This window comes from Fringilla coelebs (assembly GCF_963513975.1).
Source record: "Fringilla coelebs genome assembly, chromosome: 4".
NCBI classification, from domain to species: Eukaryota; Metazoa; Chordata; class Aves; order Passeriformes; family Fringillidae; genus Fringilla; species Fringilla coelebs.
The window spans coordinates 53,483,332-53,506,510 of record NC_140032.1 but is presented as its reverse complement, the minus strand read 5'-3'; the positions used below and the strand labels follow the sequence as shown (position 1 = coordinate 53,506,510).

At 38.2% G+C, this 23,179-nt stretch overlaps 1 protein-coding gene across 1 annotated transcript in view; it reads left to right on the top strand.

Annotated features, from left to right (window-relative positions):
- MMRN1 (multimerin 1) overlaps positions 1-23,179 on the top strand; it is a gene marked incomplete at its 5' end in the record, with an annotated part of 38,421 nt that overhangs the window by 11,131 nt on the left and 4,111 nt on the right. The window contains 5 exons of the mRNA XM_084204816.1: positions 1,856-1,975; positions 4,081-4,187; positions 9,378-9,476; positions 13,031-13,204; positions 17,741-19,720. Of these exons, the coding sequence (XP_084060942.1) occupies positions 1,856-1,975; positions 4,081-4,187; positions 9,378-9,476; positions 13,031-13,204; positions 17,741-19,720 (2,480 nt within the window). The remainder of the gene's footprint in view (positions 1-1,855; positions 1,976-4,080; positions 4,188-9,377; positions 9,477-13,030; positions 13,205-17,740; positions 19,721-23,179) is intronic.

The window sequence follows — 23,179 nt, the reverse complement described above, 5'->3', positions numbered from 1 at the left end:
CAAATAGGTATTTGTTCCATGAGCAGAAACACAATAATACTTTCTTCAGGATGCCTTCCAGTCCGCAGCTGGAAGACTTCCTGAGACAAAGATTAAAGTTGGAACTTATTGATTTGTTAAAAAACTGAACTGATAATATCCTATTGGCATGTTTTTTTCATGAAATAGTTTTACTGCTTTTTAAAACCCCTTTTGGCTTCCAAATGCAGCACAGTCTATGGCTATGGAAATGCTGCCTGACCCTTCATTTTTGTCTTCTTTAGTTTTAAATCCGTTTTGTTTTGATGCCCATTTATCATAACAAGACTAACTGAATAATGAATTTCATTACTTCATATCCCTCCTGCTCTTCATTTGTCTTTTTTCCGCCTCTCTTTAGGGTGTAGGACCAAACCTGAATTCTCTGTTCAAACTGGCTATAAACTCATACACAGCAACAGAGAGTTGATGTACTGAAACAGTGGTGATTTCTATTTGTTCTTCAGTCCTTCCCTAATAATTTCAAGCATTTGATTATTTAGCTTAGTTAAGGCAAACCAATAAATTGGCATTTTGAGAGAGCCATTAGCAACAACTCCAAGATTATTTTTTCCTCTGATGAAAGCTACTGTATGTAGTGGTACTATCTCTATAAGCATGTATTTGTAACTGATTCTGCATTGCAAGACCCTTTTCTGACCCCTACTTAGTTGGAAACTCAGTATCATGAGACTTATGCAATTCTTCAAGTTGAGATTTTTTTACTGTACAAAATGATTTTGTAAACTTCTGTATAACCCTGCCATCCCCCTATTTACTTACTTCCCCTCTAGTTAATTAGTACAGTGCCTACTACAGATTAATGTGGGATTGTGTTGATAAACTGCTTCTTGAAAAAGCCAACTAGTCTTTCATCTCTCTGATTTAATGCCTTATTTATCTATAACATGATCTGTCTTCTTACTATGTAATAGATTGCCTCCCCCCTCCTGCCCCCCATGTCTTTCGGTGAGTGACCTTGCCAAAAGCCTCTGAAAATCACACATTTATCTACCTGCTTCTGATTCAAGGAATACCAATATATCTCCATGGCATAATTTCCCAGTACAAATCTGTCCTGAGGCGTTATTCACATTATAATTTTGATTTAATTCTATTCTCTACTGTAGCCAAGTTTCAAATTCTGATTTAACAGTTTGTGTTTGCTTGCAACATCCTTAGAAACCTTTTCAAAAAGAAACAGCAAACCACCTCTTGCACTCACCAGCTCTGGCGCCCTGTGCTGCAGTGATGTAGAGTTTGATCATTTTGTATGTGACTGCCTTCTCTGGATGGGTATCCAGAGGCACAAGGAAGTGTGGAGCCATGGCATGAGTTTGCTGTGTGTGGCTTTGACCTCCCAGTGCACTGGAAAACAAAGTCTACCTGTATTGCTGGGCCAAGGGAGAAATACTAGAAAGGCTGTCCATAAAATGAAAGCTGTGGATGATTAAACCTTACTGAACAGTTCTTTGAATTCTGGATAAACCAGTTTCTGTAGTTGGAAAATTAGCTGTGCTTTAAGACCTGTCATTACTGCAGTCTAGGAGAGCTTCTTTGTTCTTGGAGCTCCACAGATGTTTTCGAATTAAAATACATATTTGCAATATGAATGTATTAGAGATGGAGAAATTATTATTTGTTTTCTTTACTGAAGCACAAAGAGTAAGTAATTGTCCAAGATGATATTGGCAGTTTGAGTGAAGCAAACTTAATTTTTGTAACTTAGTTTTATTTGTAAATTATGGGTTTAACTTTCACACCGAAGTATCGTATATATCATATGGTGGAAAATGTTATTTGTACTTTTAATCATTTTACCTTCTCTGTTTTACAGAAACTGGTGTGCTTATGTCCATACCAGACTCATACCTACAGTTGTGGTGGATAACCTAGAAACCTTCTCATCAGGCAGAGAAAAGCCTTGCACTTGGCAAATTGGATCCTGTGCTCAGAGGTATGGGAGAAATACTATTTGCAAGCACTTTAATTACAACCAAATACACCATAAATGTGATTATAACTTGAAAAAGTAAAAGGAAAACAAGAGGGAGCACGCCCTCACTCTGGCACCCTCCAGTCTATTAAAAGTCTTTGAGTCCAAGAGACGTGCACAAGTACTAAGCTTTAAAGCACGTGCAGGGAAGAAAAACCTTTCTGTAGAGTTTTCCAAGCTTGTGCTCTGTTGAAGCAAAAAGCTTCCCCTGAGAGGCATAAATATTTTTATTATCTCTCTGTTTAGTGCTTATTTCTGGCACAGCTTTGGTCAGGCAGCGAACCTAGACAAGTAATTAGCCTGGATGGAACTTGTAAATAATACCTCTGTCAAACATTCAGGTTGTCCTTGGTGGTTTGGGTGCCTCATTGTATTCTCTAAGTGATAGATTTCAGTCATAAGTGAAATTGGATTTTCATGCATGAATTTGGAAAATGACAAAATGAAACAGCACCAACAAAATGGAGGTTTTAATGTATTTTTCCCTTGACGAATTTCAAATGCCTCTTAAAAGTCAGTTTGACTGTTCTGAGAATTGTCCTCTAGATGGTATGGCAGAACACACTTGAAGCTTTGAGTTGAAACTGGGAATAGAGCTTCTTTAGCATTTGGTACTCTGAAATGCAGTTGACTGCATGGCAAAACAGTAGACCCTGTGGTTGAAATGTTGCCAATTTTATTTTGTTTTAGGTTTTTTTTTTCATATTTCATTTGCTTTAGGTCCTTGTGCTGCTCCTATAAATAAGGCTCTGCTACATAAATTTCTGAGACTCGTTTACATGGATTTTTTTAAACGTGGATTATTTTTGAAATTGCTATTCCTGATTAACTCCTTTCATGGACACTTCATTTTTATGAGTGGTTTTAGGAATGGATTATGGTAATGCAGAATAAGGGGTTTTTATCATAAGACCATCCATACAGCAAAATAACCAGGAACTCTCTTGAATTCAGTTCACCTTAATCTTTATTGAGTTCTTGCTGCTGAAAAAGCCATTTCTTAGAGCCAAAGCTGGCTGGGGACACATGCAAAGCTTCTGCCAGCTGCTATGAGAATTTTAATACATGTAATATTACATCCCTTGGGAGAGGGTGACAACATTAACTGGAGTGTAAAATAAAGTGGCATTTTTTAATGCATTGGGAGGGTATTTTGGTCTGACAGCCTTTAAATTTGTCTCTCTTTCTGGAATAATTTATATAAGGATTGTGTGTACAAAACAATTCAGTAACTGTTTTATCATCATATTTTCTGAGATTTTAGGTGTTCTTCATGTCAGTGCTGATAAGTAGTAAGAGTATGTGGTATTATTTTTATTTGAACTTTGTATTTAGTGTCTTAAAAGGGCAAGGAGAGTTGCTGTAGCTTATTCTGTATGCCCTACTGCAGCATGTTCATTCTAAACTGACTTCTCTGTGAAGTTAAGAAACCTAGAAGTGATGGGTAGCCAGGACATGCAGAATCTGTTGGAACACAGAAAAAAAATTGCTGCTTCCTCTGCAGTTGCATGCTGTAAAAGTAATAACTGAGGCTTCACAATTACATTGAAAGGCCCTCCTTCCTCTGAAATCCAGAGTGGAATTTTTCACACTTTATTGGATTAATGTTTGTATAATCTTGTTTAAAATAATCAGAAGGGAAGGTTCCAGTGTGCACTAAATGTGTGCTGATGTGGTGTAAATTTATTGTGAACGCATTTTTCCACTGATTTCAAAGGAAAGTGGTACATGAAAATCATATTTTTGCCTCCCTTTTTTCCATTCAGTTATTAAGTGTAATGTCTTCCATAAAAGATTGCAGTATTTGAATCCTGATTAAGATATTCTGGGAAGAGATCTAAGTAGACATCAGGTTTATTTAAAATTCATGCAGATAATCTGGAGGTTGCAGTATTAAAGCTGTGATTGCTAATGAAACACCAAACCCTGGTTAGAATTCACTTTGAATTTCAAGCAGTAATAAAAAGATATGACAAGTGAGATAATGAATGTAATGAAGTTACGCAGGTATCTTACAGCTCCTCTTTGGTTACCTAAAACAGATTTAAATTGTTCTCATTTCACAGGTCCCAGACAACAACACACCAGGCTTACAGAATAAAACATAAAATAGTGACGTCGCTGGAATGGAAGTGCTGTCCTGGGTACAGTGGGCAAAACTGCCAACCCAAAGGTGAGTAGAGTTGTAAGGGTCTGAACTCTTCACTTGAGCAAAAGAAAACAATGCAAGTTTGATCTGTGAGCAAATGGCTCTGTTGAAAGCAATTGCAGTGCTTTCTGTTAAATTTAAAACCAGAAAAAATGCACAGTAAGCTAAAATGCTTTGGGATGTTGACTTTTCCCTGTGTGTGAATTTCAAGAGCATCTAAGCAGAATGTCTTTTCCCCTCTTCCACTCTAAATAATGCTCATAAAATCTCCAGCCATATTTCATTTTGCTAAAATATGGAGTTTGCTTTCAGTGCGTCTCTACTTTTGACCTTTTAGTTATTGAGAATTGTAGTGCTGGGGGAATTAAATCCAGGAATTGAATACTTGCTGTAATATTCCTCTACAGCAGTGTTATCCTTTTGCCTTTTGGTTTCAGGCTCCAAGAGTATATTTTGTTTGTGATAAAATAATGTGTCAACTTTTTTTTACTTCTCTGAATTTGTAGTTTTTCTGCTGTTCATTTCAACAGTGACTGAATTTTTCTAGGTATTACACATGATCCCTGTATAATTGTGCCCTTTTTGACAGAATAGCCTTTTACCTCTGCCCTGGTGATCAAGCATGTGGCATCATATTGTAATTTTACATCTGTATAAAAGCTCTTTCTTTGATGCTGGCCTTAAGCAGGCAGTCCTTGAAAAATTAGATAAGGCATCAGCATACAGGTTTTAAATTAATGAATATGGCAAGAAAGGCTATTAGATATGATAGGGAATTCAATCAGCAGCGGTAAAGTAAAGGGTTGCGATTAAAAATTAATGTAGGGGAATGAAGAAAAATCACTATTGTTCACATCCAGGAGGGAAATTTCAGTGCCAGAGAGCCAGAACCTTGGCAGGCACAAAATGCTTCTCTGCACAGCAGTGTGGAGTCAGACATTAACAGATATAACAGAGCACAGTTGGTCAGCAAGGCTGTGCCGTGAACATGGACCAAGTGTTTTAAATATTTCCTTTCAGAAGAGAGCAAACATTAGCAAAAATAGATTTAAAAAAATGTAAAGGGTAGCATTGAAGGGTGATGTCACAGTTGACAAAATTGAAATAACAGGCATCAAAATAACAGGCAAACATTGACCAGGAAGAAAATCTGTATAACTCAATTTGTAGTGGCATCTGTGTAAAAAAGAAGGATAAAGGAAGTGCTGTGAAGTGTTACAGGAGCGGGTGTTCCATCTCCTGGGTTCTATTTTTAAACCTCTTCTGGCTTGCTGAATAACTTGGGGAAGCCACTTATCTGCATAACCAAGTTTACCCATCTAGAAAATTGAGATGACACTTATCTCACAGGGGCCCTGGGATATTTAATTAATTAATGCTTGTAGAAATGCTTAAAGAGATTGGGATGAAAGGTGTTATGTCAGAGAAGCTTTTCTTCCTTGCTACTGGAATCCTGCCTCCCATGAGGAGCAGACCACCAGCACAAGCCTGCCTGTATTATTCAATTCCCATGAAGGGATGTGGGCTAATGAACTCGAACAGCTGGGAGCGTAAGAGCCTTGTCTTCCTTCCTGTGCTCCACAACAGCAGGGGAGAGGCACTGAAAGTGCTGAGTGGGGCTCTCCCTAGTCACTGAGCCTCCCACTTGGCCTCTCTGTTGTTCAACAACAGAATTGTTACTGAAGGGTTTCTGTGCCAAGGGAACTGGGGTGTTCTGACAATCCTTTAGATCCTGGAAAGGTGCTGTTAGTGGGATGTGGGTTGCTTGTAGTAAATGCTAATTTAAAATGCCTTCTGGTTTAACTTCTCTCTCAGACAGAGTGAAGTCATATGTAACTATTTCAGTCTGATGGTCTAGGCAGGAGAAACCACTTAGCACCACCTGATAGCTATTACCAGACATGGGAAAGTCTTGTTTGGTAGCCCCCTTGTAACTGCTTGGCAACAGATGCTTCTCAAGGTAGTGCAGTAGTGAGAGAGATGGAAGTGATGTGTTCAGATCGCTATTTCTAACCTTCCCTCCCTTGTGGCAACACATCACCAAATTGGCTAAGACATGGATCCTATGGACAATGCAATTTTTAAAGAAATTCTATAAGAATGAAAAAATGTAGACGTCATTTTAATAAGTCGAACGAGACAAGCCATTATGGACAATGCAACAATTAAAGCATCATCATTTTGACCTGGGAATATCAAATGCTTGACTGAGAGCAAAACCACTATAACAAAAGGGCAATTAAACTCAGAGTTGCAGACATCATGATGTTGCTTTTACTGAAGACAGCTTTATTTTAACTTTGTGTGTGTAGTAATGAAATCCCGGTTCCCCTGTGCGCATTCAGAACACCGAATTATATGGTTTAGAGCCAGCAGCCGCTGTCAGCACGAAATTTCCTGGAGTGGCAGTGATGCCATTTCTCCAGCAGATGGCCGTGCGATCTCCCATCCTCTGCGTGCCGCTCACCGCCCGCAGAAAAGGTGGGAATTCATCTTGAAACACAGGTACCGGGAGGAAATTACCGAACCCCCCGCTCTGGGAAACCCCTTCAGCCACTCGTGCTTCATCAAAGATTGAGTCAAAAAGACGCTTTTTTTTTTTTTTTTTTTTTTAATATGCCCTGAAATGGTTTTGAGTGATATGTTTAATAATACATGGGACAATAAATTATACATCTAGGCCAATATATTGGATGATAGACACCTAATGTTAAATTTCTGTATGCATTACCTACTTTTCTGATACAACTGGTAGGACTCATTGCTCAAGATTTCATATTGCTGCTTTTTTTGGTTTTGTTTGTAGTGCTTTGTTGTTGAAAATGGCATCTCTAAGGTGGGTCTAGGTGTCTCATTTGAATTTCTTTTTTTTTTTTTTTTTGTGTTTAAATTGAGCATGGCATATCTAATTTTGAAAAGGTCTCAAATGTAAGTAATTTGATGGCTATTTCTACCCTAAAGAGTATGTGTATTAGATTTTTGGTCTGGTGCTCCCATCACACCTGCTGTTATCCAGCATCTACAATGGGAAATCTCAGCTGTGGGAATAAGGGGCACATAAATGTAATCACCATATGATGTCTTGGAGTGATTCCTTTGGAAAAACCTGAGCCCAGCTGGAAGAATGATGTAGGAGAAGCTATATTGCCAGTGACTCCTCTGAATTTGTTTCACAAATGAAAAGCCTGAATTTCTAATACTACTTGCCAAGTACCTTTCCTGTACTGTGGTGAAATGTGATAAGTACACAATATGTGACTGTCTGTGGGTGAGGTTGGTGCATGTGCGCATCGCTGGCTCCAGCCTTGCTGCTGTCAGAGGCAGTGCAGTGCACTTTGGGCTTTGCTCCATGGCTGGTTTGCTCTGACAGAGATGCTATGTGCTTGGTCTCACAGCCATTATGTTACCTGAACAATTTTGAAACATTAGTAAAACAAGCACACAGGGAGAAATGTGTATCCTTGGAACTTTAAGAGTGAATAAAACTGTGAGGGCTTAGGTATTCTAGAATGGGGGCAATTGATTTATTAGGGAGGATGAAAGATAATGTGGGTAGTATATATAAAAAAAAAGTGGCATCTGTAGCACCAACAGTGTCAGTGAATGCATTTAGAGCAATGGAAAGACCAGTAAATAAAACAATAAAAGGACATGGATCAGCTGGTCTTTATCACAGGCAAGTAACTGACTCCCTTGTCATAGATTGTATCACCACAACACCACCTAATAAATCCTGTATAATGAGTTGGGCTGACTGCAAGAATTTAGCTTCTGTCAAAAACCATGCCATAGAAAGATAACAGAAGCTGTTGAAATGATAACCAATTGAGGATTTTGTATTTCTCATCAGGCAATTTGAAAAGATTCTATCAAACTATTGATCCATATGATAATGTCATCTGAACTCCTCGCCTAATTTTTACAGCACCCTTAATTTGCAACTTAAACACCTTATGTTGTCCTAATTGCAGTCTATGTATCTTCAAATGTTATGTGAAACATGGAATTTCTTGACTCTGCATTTTAATCAGTTTCCCTGGAAATTCGCATTATGACTAAACTGGATTTTAATATTTGAAGTGCAAAATAATGTCACCATACCCAAGTTATTCTGCTTGTACTGTACTAAAGACTGAAAATCACATTAGTGCCACATAAGTGGCATTCCTTAGATATGCTCCTCCTGGAACATTGACTTCAGAATGTTCCACAAACTGAGCAAGTATATAAAAATGGGTATCAATTTACACTAGTAAATTTATTACCTAATTTGTGCATATTTTGTTTTTCAAAAAAGTTAAACAAACTAACATCATTAAGCCTGATGGCTAGAGAATGTATGTCAGGAAAATGGAAATCTGGAAATCTCAGTTCTGTTCCCAGCTATCTGACCAGTTCATTACTTTTTGTGAGTGAAGGCACTTAACTTTCTGGACCTCAGTTTCCACAGCTATGACATTGACTTAATAATGTTAGTCCAGCTATTTGCAAATTACTTTTGGATCTTTTGGGCTGAGATGTAAAATAAGAACAGATAATCCCATCTGCCATCACCAGAGAAAATATTGACAAAATTGCCACCTTTGTGAAGTTGTTTTATATGTATAGCGGTCATAAATGTCAGATGACATTGGTTGGAACTTAGACCTTGGTTATGTTTTGAAATTGTTCTTATTTTTTAGGTGCTGCAAAAATGTAGTACCACCATTGCCTTTAGTACTAAGATTTCCATGGTTGAAGATCTATGTAATTTGTAAAAAAGAACCAAAACAAAAACAAACCAAAAAACCCCAACACAAAAATCAGTTTCAACAAACCTGATTAATTTTGTAACCATTAAAAATCCCTAATTAACTTAACAGCTGACAATCTCTGTATTGTCTCTATAGTGCTGTTTTATTTTGTTCTAAAATATTCCTCTAGAATTTTTTTGCCCATGTCATTTAAAAATTTTGTTCATTATGCAGCAAATTTTTACATTTTATTATTAACACCAGCCCCTGCCATTCTTGAGAAGTCCTTTATAAAGCCAGTCACCATCTTCAGCAACGTGGTCCCACACTTCATGAAGCAGGTAAGAGTCACTGCAGATGATTAGGTTTTGGTACATCTGGTACAGAATAAAGAAAGAGAAAAAATTGTTGTGCAATCATCCCAATTATCATGTTCTGGGGTTCACTCACATCCTTTACTTTCCTTTTCTCCCTTCTCCAGCTCAAGAACAGCAATCAGTTATACACAGCAACCAGGCTGAAAGCAGCAGAACTGTTGGTGAGAGGACATCAGGAGCTCTGCAGGACCCCAGTGGGCTAGGTCAGTTGCTAAAATTGCTCTCACCTTTACCCAGTCACTGAGATCACTGCAAAAACAATTTGAGGAAAATCTCTGCCTACTGAAGGGACCTGAATGCAATGTCAATTTCTATCAGTCATGGTGCAGTGGTTTGCTCTTCTGATAAAGATGGGCAGAAGATACTGAATTTAAATGCACCAGCAGGTTAGAAATAACAGTGCTGAAATTAAAACTAGGGAAGTATTTGGTATAGAAATATTTAAACTATTATGTTATTGAATACAATAGATTAATTAACAGAGAAAAAAAATTAAAAATTAAACTAAAAAACAAAGCAAAATTTTCCAGCACAAATACAGTAGTAGTATAGACCAGCACTGCACATAGAAGAAAATGTAATGAAGTTAGTGACTAGCTGAATACATGATTATTGCTATATATTTTCTTAAAAATATTGGTTCTTTATTCAAAATCAGTACAGGGATGTTTCAAACCTTAACAAAGGCAGCTCAGGCATCTTTTAAGCTACTATGTTTAGGATGATCAAATAACTATGGAACAAAGAGAGGGTTTAAACATTTATACCAGAGGGGTTTGAAAGTATTTTTATTGCCTTATACATTTGCTTATGGTTGTGTTTACTTTATATAATCTGGATATTATGTTTTTATATAGTATATAAATAATATGAATATAATGTCAGTGTTGTCTTGCACAAGTATGTACAGAAAAATTAAAATTGGAAGAGTTGGTCAGTAACAAAAAAGATTTATTCAAATAGTCATCTATATTGAGAACTTATGTTAGATGACTGCTTTGTGAAAAGCTTTTCCACATTTTGGTCACTAATTGCTGGAAGCTTTGTTTGGTAGATACCCTGTGATGTTTGCCATTTGAGGAGGAGGCATCTCACTGTTGCCTACACGTGCTGTGACATGAATGGTGGCCATTTTTCATGGGGATAAAACCCCATTCCCTCAGGGTCAGGTCAGAGGTGGAATCTGGGGCTCTAAGGGCAGCCAGAGTCCTAGTTGGTGGCAGCTTTGGTCTTGGAGAAATCCTGTAATGTTCATGATTTTTGGAGGCAGCATGTGACTTTGGCCACATGCACCTGGTCTCAATTGGTGGCCGTTTTCTACTTTTCATGGTGAGGAGCCAAAAAATGGCCAAGATGTAAAGGAGTGTTTTATGGAAGTATACTCCTTGAACTTTCTTACTACCTTCCTTTTCTTTTGAATCTATTGATTCTTGTCTTATTTTTGTCTACACTGGCTTTTTGTATAACCATCGTCGGCTCTACACTGTGGTGTTGTCACTCACCTATTGGCCTAAAGTCAGGTTATATTCTCAGGTTTGTGTTTGCAGTTTTAAATACCTTCTTGTGGGCTGTAATGCATGCTGAGAGAACAAGGTATCATAATTAGGATTGCTACAGAGATGTATGGAGATTTTACACATGCATGTGCTTATATGCATGTATGTGCTTTATTTTAGATCTTAATAGATAGGAGGAAAAAGAGAGGGAAAGATGGAATCTGGCAAGGGGATTTAGAGTGGTATTTTTGAAAGGGAGTTAGGCTGTTGTGCCTTGGCAATACTGTGTGAGCAACTAAGTCTCTCAGGGCTGGAGGGAGGGGCATGTTAAGTAAAGCAGACAGAGCCATATATGAAAAAGTGAGCTTGATCAATCGAGCACTGAGACATGCCACTTCTGTTGGTAAGAATTTTGCTCTGAGAAATAAATCTGAAATTGGAATCTGTAACCTCCATGTAATTGCTTTTCAGTTATTTTTAAATGAAATTGGGTCAGTCTAGAAAGAGAGATACCTGTTGTGGCTGTCAACCCTGCAAATATGGCCTGGGGCCAGGCCTGACTGCTGTGGTCTGTCATTCCATCAGCACCTGTTATGGTTCTACAAGCCAAATTCTGCTTCCAGCTCCCACTTTGCAGCCATGCCACTTTGAGGCACAAAACCTCACTTTCAGGTTCATCTAACTTCTCTTCTCCCTCAGTGGAAACTAGTAGGAACCAAACTAAAAAAAGCATTACACCCTGCAGGTTAGTTATCAGTTTGGATGGCTGTGTGTGAGCTGCTGATGAATTCAGATCCCTTTCTCATAGTAACAATTCAACAGGAAGCAGAAGTCTCTAGACCTGTTTGTCTCTCACAAAGCTGTAGTATGAAGACCAAGGTCTATCAATGTCTTTGCAGTGCCAGTCAGAAGTATTGCCAGAGTCTAAACTAGGTGATTGAGTTGGAAACAATTTAGTAGTTGTCTAAGTAGATACCTTCTCACACAGTTGGAGATCCTAACATCCTAACCTAAAAGAGCCTTACTTTGCAGGCTCTTACTATGATGGCCTTTACAAGCAACATGTCTCTACAGGAGAGCATTCTCATAAGCGTTGGCCTGCTTCATCTGCATCTGTACCTATCTTTACATACCAGAATTTTAAAGACTACAAATCATCAGAAGAATATGCCCTTTTGCATATAACTTGCTTGAGGTTTTTGAAGCCTTTGAACCCCTGTACTTAGACAGGATTTCTGATTAGAACTGTTGGCTGCCATAGGAATAGACACTGGTGCTGTAATGAAAAGTGACAAAGGATCAATAGGAACACTGTAAACTTACACTAATAAATATTCTTATGCAATCCTAAAGAATCTCATCCATAGCAGTTTATTAAGTCATAGTATAGCCCAGATCATTTGGGATAATATATGCTAACATAGGCTGAATTCTCATAGGAGATTTTCTAGCTTTTACGGGAATTCAAACATCTAATTTTGTCAGCATCTTCTGAAAATCCCAGACTAAGTTTGATACTGTCACCTGTCAAACTCAGATGGCTGGCTGAAGTCATGTGGAGTCCTAATTTTCAGCATCAGGGTATCCTTCACCATTACCTATCTTAAAAGCATCTATCTATGCCTTTTTATTCCTGAGGAGACTACAAGTGTTAAGAACAATTTGGGCAGGTTTTAAAACAAACTTGGCTTTGTAGGTTAAGTTTCTATTTTTAATGATAGACTAATCATTTTTCCAAAGTAATTTATCTATTAGCTGTTTTTCTGCCTTGCTGCTGTGTTGAACAAGTCTTTATTTTGACCCTAACAATGGAAAGATAATGTATTCCTTCAGACAGAAACCTTGCAAATTCATGAATTTGTGCTATAAATAGTAAGTAAAGAATGCTTTTGTGATTGTGTTAGAGGAGATTGACTAAATGAGAGTTAACTGAATACCCTGTAGGGTGCTAGGTAGAGGAAGAATGGCATTATGTTGATTAAAATAAGCTAACCATTCAGAATACTCTTGTAGAATTATAAATACTTTATAATGGATACATATGCTTCAGTAATTAGTAACTGCTGTGCTGCTGAATCTCACTAATGCATGATACATGACAAAAATCAAGATGATTCACTCAAAACTAAAAATTCAGAAAATTTTCACCCCACTTTTAGCTAATGTCTCTCAGTCAATTATACCTTCTTTTATTTCTTCACCAAATGATGTTTAACAATACTTGTTTTGGGTTTTTTTTCTCATTTTGTTTCCTGACCAAGCACTTTATCAAAAAATGAACGAGAAGATTAGCAGTCAGGAGATGAAACTGACTTTTCTACAGAAGAAGGTTGACAGCATTGCTGCTGCAATGAATGATGTGAGCAAGATGCTTTCTTCTCTGGAAGGCAAAATCAATGAAGATAAGGGCAGAGACTTCCAGTCTTTTCTAAAAGGTAAGAAAAATAAATTAATGTAATCACTCACCCTGTTAGAAGTGCCAGGAGAAAAAAAAAAAGCCAAAAATCTTCATAGAGTGTTCTATTCTATTACTCAACACTTGCTAGGAGAACTCATTTTAAAAATTTACTTTCATAAGAGAGGAATTTCTTTATTTCAAAATTTGCTATGGCGTCTTTCATAGTGACAAAAAATTTATATTCTTGGGTGCTTTGTCACCTACATGGCAGCTTAAGCCACTATCAAGGCATTTTCATTTGCTTAGAGCATCTTCAAATATTCTTATGTCTGTTTTTGTTTATCTGGAAGCTGCTAAAAGATGTGGTATTTGTTTTGCTACCAAGTCTAACAAATATTCTTTAATACATAATTCACACACACAGGGCAAACTATAAGGAATCCTGTGGTGGTGGTCTTTATAATACAGCAAACATTCTGCTGAATAATTTGTCCCTGATTGTATTAGGCTATCTTTGATAAACCTCTGTACTCATGTTCAGTATATGAGAAAGACACAGCTAGAGATCAGGAGCTTGGGCAGTTCCTCACCAACAGAATTATGCATCCATTTGTTGTGAGTCCTGTTGTAAGATCTGTGTGTTACCCAGCTCAAAGTGCTGTTAAACAAGCAGATTCAGACTGAAACTTTAATTTTCTCAATGTGCAATATTTTTCTAATTTTTCAGGAATATAACCCAAACCAGATTTTGCACTTAAAAATCCAGAGACTTTTCTGCTATTTAAAAATAGCACAGAGGTTCTGGAGTTCCTTACATTGAGATAAAACTGAACAAAAAAATAAGTGATTTTGTATCTCCCTCAGATTTACCAAGCTGGGTGCCATGTCTTGTATTTTCAGCCCTCTGTCTCCTGAGCTGCTCCTGCCATGTGCTAGATGGCTCTCTTGTATGCAAGTTCATTCCATCTCTTGATCGGTGACCTGCTTTCACCTCTCCACATATTGCTAGATGGCATTCATGACCTTTGGGTGCACATTTAATCTGTCTTTGAATATTTTCTATTTCCCTTCTGCTTTCTCCTCATTCTTTTTTTTTTTTTTCTATTTCACTCATTCTAGCTGTCATTTTCATGCTAGTCTAAGAGGTATTTTTTCAGCATCCTGTGTTTCTCCTTCTGCACTCTCTATCTCTATTTCAGGGTCCAAGTCTTAATTAAAATCTGCTCTCCAAAATCGTCCTTCTTTGAAAATGCCCTTTAAGCCTTTATTGTTTTTACCTGTAATGTTTTATATTATACCTGCTCAGAAAAAAATTTCCAGCTGATATCCCTCTTTTTTATTTATCTTCACAATCTATCTCCTAATCAAGGAGATATAGCACCAATGAAAAAGATGCCATCAATTCCTTGGCTATAATTATGAGCATTCCACGTTATTCTTGGCTTCTACATAGGTAAACAGCAGGAATGAGGAAAGGAGGGGAGAAAGAAAAGGTTAGTGTGTATGGTGACTTCTATGTGCAATGACAAATGGCAGCTGCAGTTTCTGTCCAGGAAATATCAGTCAGTTGTACTCAAATGCATAAATAGCATCCTAAAGTAGCAGGACCTGAAAGGATCTTCCATACTATCCACTGTAGCACTGGACATTTTACCATGCTAAAAATTACTCTTAGTAGCTCACCTGAAGCAAACGACGACTTTCCCAGTACCACTGCCGTCCTGAAGCAACCTGCTTTTAAAGCACAGTTAAGTCTGTAGTTCCTTTATGCTATTCAGGCCTTTTACTTCTTCACCTACTTTTCTATTTTCTTCCTCTGGTGCCAGGTCCTTTTCTCACATCCACACATCACTTTTTTTTCTTATCACAGAAGTTCTAATGTTCTGCTCAGCTTTGTATCAGGGTTTGTTAGGAGTGAGGTCAAAAAATTCGATACAGTTTAAAATGTCTTTAAATCTTGGTTTCACCTATGATTTCAGTGACACAAATATGTCATCTGCTGATAGAGGGCAACACTCACTGGAGTAACTGTTATGCTCTTCTGTTTAGTTAATGAAACCTGTTGTGCATTTTAAAAATTGCTTTCAGTATTCAGGAAGCTCTTCCCATTTGTTACTTAGGGAAAATAACTTTGTGCTCTTTTTAATTTAAAAACTCTGCTTACTTCCTGCTATTATTTTCCTCCTCCTCTAATTCCATATTTAATATACACCTTTCCTCTTCATTATAAAAATGTACACTCCTTTGAAAATGAACTCAGTAATGGAGTGTTAATCACTTCCAAGTCAGAAATGTCATTTGCAGCTGCATATGCAACCTCAATTCAGTCTCCTGCGTACAAAAATTTATTTTGCACATTATTCTTCAAATAATTGAAACTGCAAAGAGAATATATGTTGACACAGAGTAATTACACTCTTTGCTTTTCAGCCAGGAAGCCAAAATTAAAATTTATAATCTCATAAAAAGTGCAAGAGATCTTGAACGTTCACAGGTAGTTTGGACCTTTCTATTTCAAAAGGAGGAATAGAGAAATTGAGTTACATCCATGAGTGCACACATATATTTGCAGCTCAAGCTTAACAATATACCCAGTTGTCCCCAAGTTTGGGTCAGGTCTTTGTGTGCACAAGTGTGCTCACACAGCCCCTGCTGTGCTTTGCTTACGAGCTACCCAGTTGTCCTAGTCAGAAAGCAGGGTAGAGAGAAACCCAAAGCTGTCTGGTTTAGCAGGCTCCACACTCCCCTGGTCAGGGGAATGCCTGAAAACCAGAGCTGAGCGCCATACTACACTCACTATTCAAGTGCTTGGAGCTGGAATTGCTATTCCAGCAATTCCAGTTGGAGAGTGAGGCTGGCACCTTCTTGGCTGTCACAAGAAAGAAAAGCTTGGTATAGACCCTCTGGAATGTCTCTCAGAGATGAATGGTCTGTTAGCAAGATTTGTTGCTGAAATGAACAAATTTAGGTGATTCCTCACAGAAGATTTGGAGTAACCTTGGTTCTTTCTGCAGCCATCAAATTTTTCTTCACAGCTCATTGTGTCTCAGAGCACAGAGCACTTTTCAGCATCAGAAAGTAACCTGACCAAATCATCTCTTGGAATGTTTTTTCTACATGTCAATTTAACTTGGTTCATATCTTGGTTTTTCCTCTCAGCTGCCAGGACACCTTTATTCTGAGATACTCCGGTGTGCACATACATGTGCATGTTCATGTATAGGCATCTACCTAGTCATTGACTTGCTCTTTAGGTAGTCAAAAGGAAGATAATAAAGGTAATCTCAGTATTATCACTGCTGTTTATTATACTCGATGTAAAATTGCTGGGACATTTTGGACTTCCTTTGACAATAATGAAGTTTAATTCTTAGGAAACTTCATGCTAGATTTCTGATGTGGCTCTTTCCCAGGCCAGTAAACTTGGGTCTGATTTCCTGATGCTTTACTGCACTTGCTGAGAATATACCTTCAAGTAGGTTTTAAAGACATGCCTCAGTGTTTTAGAGATGAAGAAATAAATTCCAGGTTTTACAATTAATTGTGAATAAAATGGAAGAAGGGAACAGATAATTTCTGCCTTTATGAATACAGTTTTAATCAGAGAACCTGTGGTCATTGAGGCATTGTAGTGGTTGAAGAGTTTAATCATTAGATCAGAGTCTGGCTGCAAATGTTCATAGGGTTTATGAAAATTGTGCAAAGAATCCCTCAGTGTTTTAATTGGGCAGAGGAGCTACCTTTGAAGAATAAATTAATAGAATTCCATCTATTCTCACAGCAGAGCAGAACTACTGCTCTAATTGATTGAAATATATAATGCAGAACTCTGTTATGCCTGTCTTGACCTCTCTAAGGCTATATGGGAAACATATTTTCACGTTGTTCACTGGGGCACAATTCACACATTCACTTCTGCCTAGTGCTTTTCAGGATCAGAATTCCTAGGAGCTATTTAAGGAGTTGTATGCAAGACTTAAAGTTTCTACCTTTAAAATGCCTGCATCTTTTCCAGTTGTCATGTTACTAACTTTAGCTATTCAGTAAGGCTATTTTTTAAATTTTGCTTCTTTCTCACAATAGTGTGTTGCATCATCACCTAGCACATACAATACAGTAGGAAGGTAATAATCTCTGCTTTCATTTCTTGACCATAATCTTGTAAAGCAGATTCTCTTTGCCTTACTGTCCTAGTGGAGAAAGGACACGTCCTTTTTTATGAGCAAGCCACAGAAGCACACAGATCTCCCCCTTTCAGTGCTCAGAAACAGCTTAGGTAAGAGGTCAAAGCTGGTATTTACATGTAGAGTTTGAGTTTGTCCTTTCAAAATACTAGTAAAAGTCCCACTGATTTCAGTAGAAACAGGGATGGATCCTCAAACACTGCAGCTGTATATAAACTGTAAGCATCCTCTGCCTTCTTCAGCTATACATTTTACTCTCTATGTGGGTAAATTGGGGCAGGGATGTGTGTTTCACCTCTGTGAAGCGCTTTGTTTGCTCACATTGTAGGAAAAACTTAAATGTTACTAACACAGTTTGATGATTTCTGTATTTCTCCTTTCCCCCAAAGGTCTCAAATCCAGAAGTACCAATGACTTAATCAAAGATGTAGTCCGAGAACACTTTGAAGTATTTCAAGGTGAAGTGCAAGAGAGCATGGCTCAAATTTTCAAAACTATGTCTAGCATGTCAGGTGACCTTGAAAATACGAAAGAACTAGTCAGGCATCTAAATGAAACCCAAAATAAATTTGCTCAGGAGAAAGATAATGGGCCAACAGAGCTTGACATTCTGGAGCTGAAGAGTCATATGGTCCAGATGAGAGAGGAAATGGCCCTCACTTGTGAGAAGCCTGTGAAAGCCTTACAAGAAAAGCAGAAGTCCTTGGAAGTTAACTTGGAGCACCAACAGTCAAGAAGTGTAATTTATTATCAATCTTTAAATAAGACCCTCTCTGAAATGAGAGATGCTCATGAAGAACTGTTATCAGCTGAACAGTCTTCAAGACAAAATCTCCCCCCAGCAGATCAAGTCACGGAGTACAATGTTACAGAGTACATGATCACACTGCATGAGAAAGTAAAGAGACAAGGCATGATGGTGCTGGAGATCTATGATGACTTAAGAGTACAAGATAGCAAGATCAGCAATCTCAGTGTTGCACTGGAAATTCAGAGAGACTCTGTTCTTGGGGTCTGTGATGACATGTTGTCAGAGAGCAGGACAGATTTCCAAGCACAGTTGGCAGCAGTCCAAGAGAGTGTGATTGCTCTAAACAAGAGTCTCTCTGATGTGTTCCTTCCTTTGGGCAATAAGATGGACAGAATGAATGAGCAAATTAATGACTTGTGCTATGATATGGAGATCCTGCAACCCTTGATTGAGCAAGGGGTACCTTTTAGTCTAACCTCAGAGTATGAGCAACAAATGCAAGCTAAAGAATTGAAAGAGAAACTTGAAAACCTCACTGTTGTCATTGATGGAATGGGTTCTGCAATGAAGGAACTTTCCAAAACACAGGAAGGACTCAAAATTGAATCTCAGGCTTATCAGGAATTGTTTGAGAGTCGTGTTAATGAATGCTTCATGGAAATAGAAGATGGATTAAACAAGACCATGATAGTAGTAAACAGTGCTATCGATTCTATTCAAGATAATTATGTACTGAAAGACATGCTACACACTCTAAGAAATGACACTGAAGTTTGCTGTGGCAGAGCTGAGGAACTGGACAGCTTCCTGGCTTTTATTCCCCAGTTCCAACAGTTGAATGAATCCCTCCAGTCACTGCTTTATGACAAGAGATACAAACTTACTTCACAAGTAGCACCATCTCTTTTTAATCTTCCCTCCAAGGAGTCTGACAAAAGTATGCTTCACAATTTCAGTAGAGTTGTCCATATTTTAAATGATACCTCATCAAAAGTGGAAATGCAGCAACAAGATATCAGCCGCCTGGAAGAAAAGCTGGTTGACTCTATGGAGGGTTCAAAGGACCATGAGGTTCGCCTTCTGAATGTAGAGTCAAAAATTTCCAAGTTTTTGGCAAACAACTGTGTCACACTTAAAAAAACCAAAGCTGCCTCAACAGAGAAAGAACAGGTGGTCTCACTTCAGCTTCAGGCACTGAGTTCCAGGATCAAGGCCCTGGAAGCCAAGTCCATCCGTTTCTCAAACATCATTCCACTTGTGAACAAGACTGCTCATGAGGCCTGGGGGCTGTGCCAGGAAACCAACAACAGCATCCAGAAAGTGAATGCAAGCATACCTGTGCTAATCAAATTAGCTCAACCAGATATCCCCCTGCTGCAGAGAGGCCTCAAGGAGCTCATTGAATCTGTGCTTGAAGTAAAAGCAGGAACTATTCTGACAAATTTAACCCAGCATGTTGACATATCCATGGTAAATGCAATGAACAATATCACCAAACTTCAGAAGCAGCCAAAACCAGTTATAAAGAAGCCCTCCCCAGCAAAAAAAGTGGCAGGAAATGCCACCGTGAGCCTGGCGAGCCGAAGCCAGAGAAACACGGATAATGCAATAGATCCAGGTAATGCATTTTACTCTACTAAAATCCAGGTATGTTTTATAAAGATTATGTAACCATTGTGATGAACAGAGGGGCAGAACTTGACTGAGAGTAAATAAAAAGCCTAAAGGCTGCTGTGAAGAGTGTTTCAGAGGATCCTGAGAGTAGTCTCTTGCTTACAATAGAATTTATTTTGCGTATGAGATTTTGCACTCAATTTAACTTTCCTTAATAGGTTCCCATCTGATCAGTTTGAGATACATACACACACACATCGACTCAGCTGAGAACCTGACCTTTGGAAAGTTACTGACAGTTTAGACAAAACCTAAAGAACAAGAATTTTATGCCTGCATCTTATTTAACAATTTCAGCAGAAAAAAATGGATGCAAGCTGGGAGAGAAATGTGGAGAGTTGCATCCACACTTTGCAGTGTCAGCAGGGATGATAGGTATCAAAAACCTGAAGCAAGTGAACAAAAATGACTGTAATGAGGCTTTTGCTGGCTCCTTCAGGACTTCATTGAGAAGTGCAGTTATAGTTACAGCAGTGTGTTCCTGAAAGAGCAGGCATCCAGCCAATCAAGGAAATTTGGCTCCAGTCCACCTGGAGAGCAGCTCAGCTAAGCAGGAGGTGCCATTCTTAAAAAGAAAATTTTGAGTGTGATCTGCTTCTGAACTTAAATTCAAATGCCATCATGTGAAATGAGTTATGAATGAATTCACAGAAGTACAAACTCTTGAGTTGTGACTTCTGCAATCATACTTGAGTGAAAATCACAAGCACAAATAATTTTTTATGGAAATATAACTTCTGGCACAACATAGAAAATGAAGAGTGGATGAATGACTCGAAATACTGAGATGATTCTAATTCACATTAAAATTAAGATTTCTTAATAACAGAGTCATGTCCAGATATTCTTGAAGATCCAGACCTGAATATTTTCTGTAAAATGCTCCTTAAAACTTAAAAACATTTCTAAATCAATCCTTGCTCCCTATTGCAAGTAGATGAACAAATAGAAAGAGCTATTACTCTTGTTCAGGTCCTAAGGCCATGGGCAATTTCCTTTTCCCTTTCCATGCTTTTTTCCTTCCTTTCCACTTTAATTCTTCATCTCTTCCCATCCTAGGGACAGCATTTCTCAATGATCAGTAGAAAGGATCCTTTTTAAAGCCATAATCCCATGAGTAGCTTGGTTGCTGATGGAAGTCATCCCCATTGAAGGATTTCAGTCCTTGGTTATCTTTTCAGTTAGAGAGAGGACACAGCTACTAGTGGAGGCAATCACACTTAAAAATGCACAAAGTAATTTGAATATTTTGCTATTCAGAATTGCAATTCTTCTTCAAGTCCTTTTTGGTTTATGTCTGCTACTGGCACTGCACAGGATGGAAATTCAAAATCTTTGTTCAAAATTGAAATGAAGAGAAAATGAGAGGTGTCTTTGATCCTTCCCACACCATGTACTTTGTTGGAAGGTATCACTAGTGCTGCCTGCCTGGAGTATGGGAAGGTGCCACCTGCTCTGGTTTTCACTCCATATTGAGGCATTAATGTCTTTCCCATTTATTATTTATATTCAATTTTAACAAATAACTTGCTTGATAGCATTGGATATATGCTCACTTGCAGAAGGTGCAGTTCTTTGCAGATGTGGAGAAGCGTTATCTTTATATGAGGTTTCTACATAGCAATGTTTATGCTGACTTTTCCATTGGCAATGAGATTTAGTACTTAACAAATTTCATGCCTAGCAAAGCCATACATTGCATATCTGTAAGTTAAAGAAGCAAGACCATTACCCTAATTAGCAAATATCCATCTTCTGCCTGGGTGGGTTTCACTTCTCCCTGAAAGCTTTTTCTCACAAGTTCTAGGATACCACCTAAAACTACTGGCGTCTTTTCCATATGGAGACCATTAAATTGCTGAATATTTGTTTTACTTCCAAAAAAAAATCCCAGTAGATACTGAGAGAACTTCATTAATTGTTTGAGATTTGTTTGTACAGCATTGGCAGTCTATTTCCCAAAAGAGCTTCTGGCTGTCTGCCTTCCCAAAGAGTAGCAAAACTGAGCTTTAACTGGCTCTTCTCATTAGTACCATACCAAGTGTAATTAGCAACTACATTTTATTCTCTGCTATAATCGCGACAATTTAAACCTTTAATTTATAGTCTCTCTCTTCTAAGTTGTGAAACATTAATCAACAATAAAATATTTGTTTTAGTAGGAGATGTGTTCCTTATCTGCACCCTCTGGTGTCTTTACCCCAAGGAGATAATTCAGACATAGTGTCTCAGGACGCTCTTCAGCAAGAAAAGAGAAAATACTGGGCAGAGGAGCAGCCTCAGCCAGAAATGACAGCAGAAAGATGCCATTGTAGCAGTTAGAGTGGAGATTTATTGGCACAGTGGAGATCTGCACAATTTGCCTCTTGCTCTGCAAATCCTAATTTGACTGAAGCCCCACACAACTTCTCCTATGCTAGCAAATGGAGGAGCTTCCCAGTTGCTGTTAAGCAGTGCTTCACAGGGAGGGTTAATTTAATGTAGCTAGAGCTATGTCTGAATTTGAATTAACTCCAGGGTTAAGTTCAGGCAGAATCACCCCACAGCAGACTTCCAAAATGTCTCAATCTCACTTTCCTTTCCTTTTAGTGATCTTTTTCCTGTTTCTTGGGTTTACTTCTTGATTATGATAAGTAGAGGCCAATTAGTCGAGACTGCTGTGTTCTTACAGGAAGCTTTTGTATTTTGGGAGTATGATACAGTCAGCACAATCAGCTGTTTTCCTTTCTTTTCTGCTTTCCTTTGACACTTGGTAAATATGTGGATGCTTGGAAAATATCAGTGAAATGGGGGTGCTTGGTAAAGGTGAGTGAAAAATAACTTCAATGAAGGATATAGCAAACAATTATCTGAGAAGCAAACCATTATTTTCTCATGTCCAGTTGCCTGTGCTGTGACCCAGTCATGGCAGTCCTAAATTGCTTTATTTCAGGCATTCCAGAACAGACATTATTTTCTGTGAAAGGAATGACTGTTGTGTTTCTAAGTCCATATGCTATATCAGAGCAAATTCAAGTGTCACTGTCCAATGTGCCTCAGCATTCTGCACACTGAGCTAAAATATCACACAGAAACAGTTTGCCTTAATGCAGCAGTCTGTGAAATATCTGTGAAAACGAAGATAACACTGGAATGACTGAGATATCTATGTGAAATCCAGGTCAGCATTTTCCTGGCAATAACTAGGTACTTTTATGTGAGACTTTTTCAGTTCTGACCTACCAACCTACATTTACCATAACAGGACTGTGTGGAGTTGTCTTTCCAGAGTTCACCTGGTAATTCCTGACAAAGACAAGGGCTGTTTTCTGAAATATCTGACTTTTATTTGGCCAGACCAAGAGAAAGCAGAAATGAGGGGCTTGGGTTTGTGTTCAGAGTTTTTCATAGCAATATTTATTTT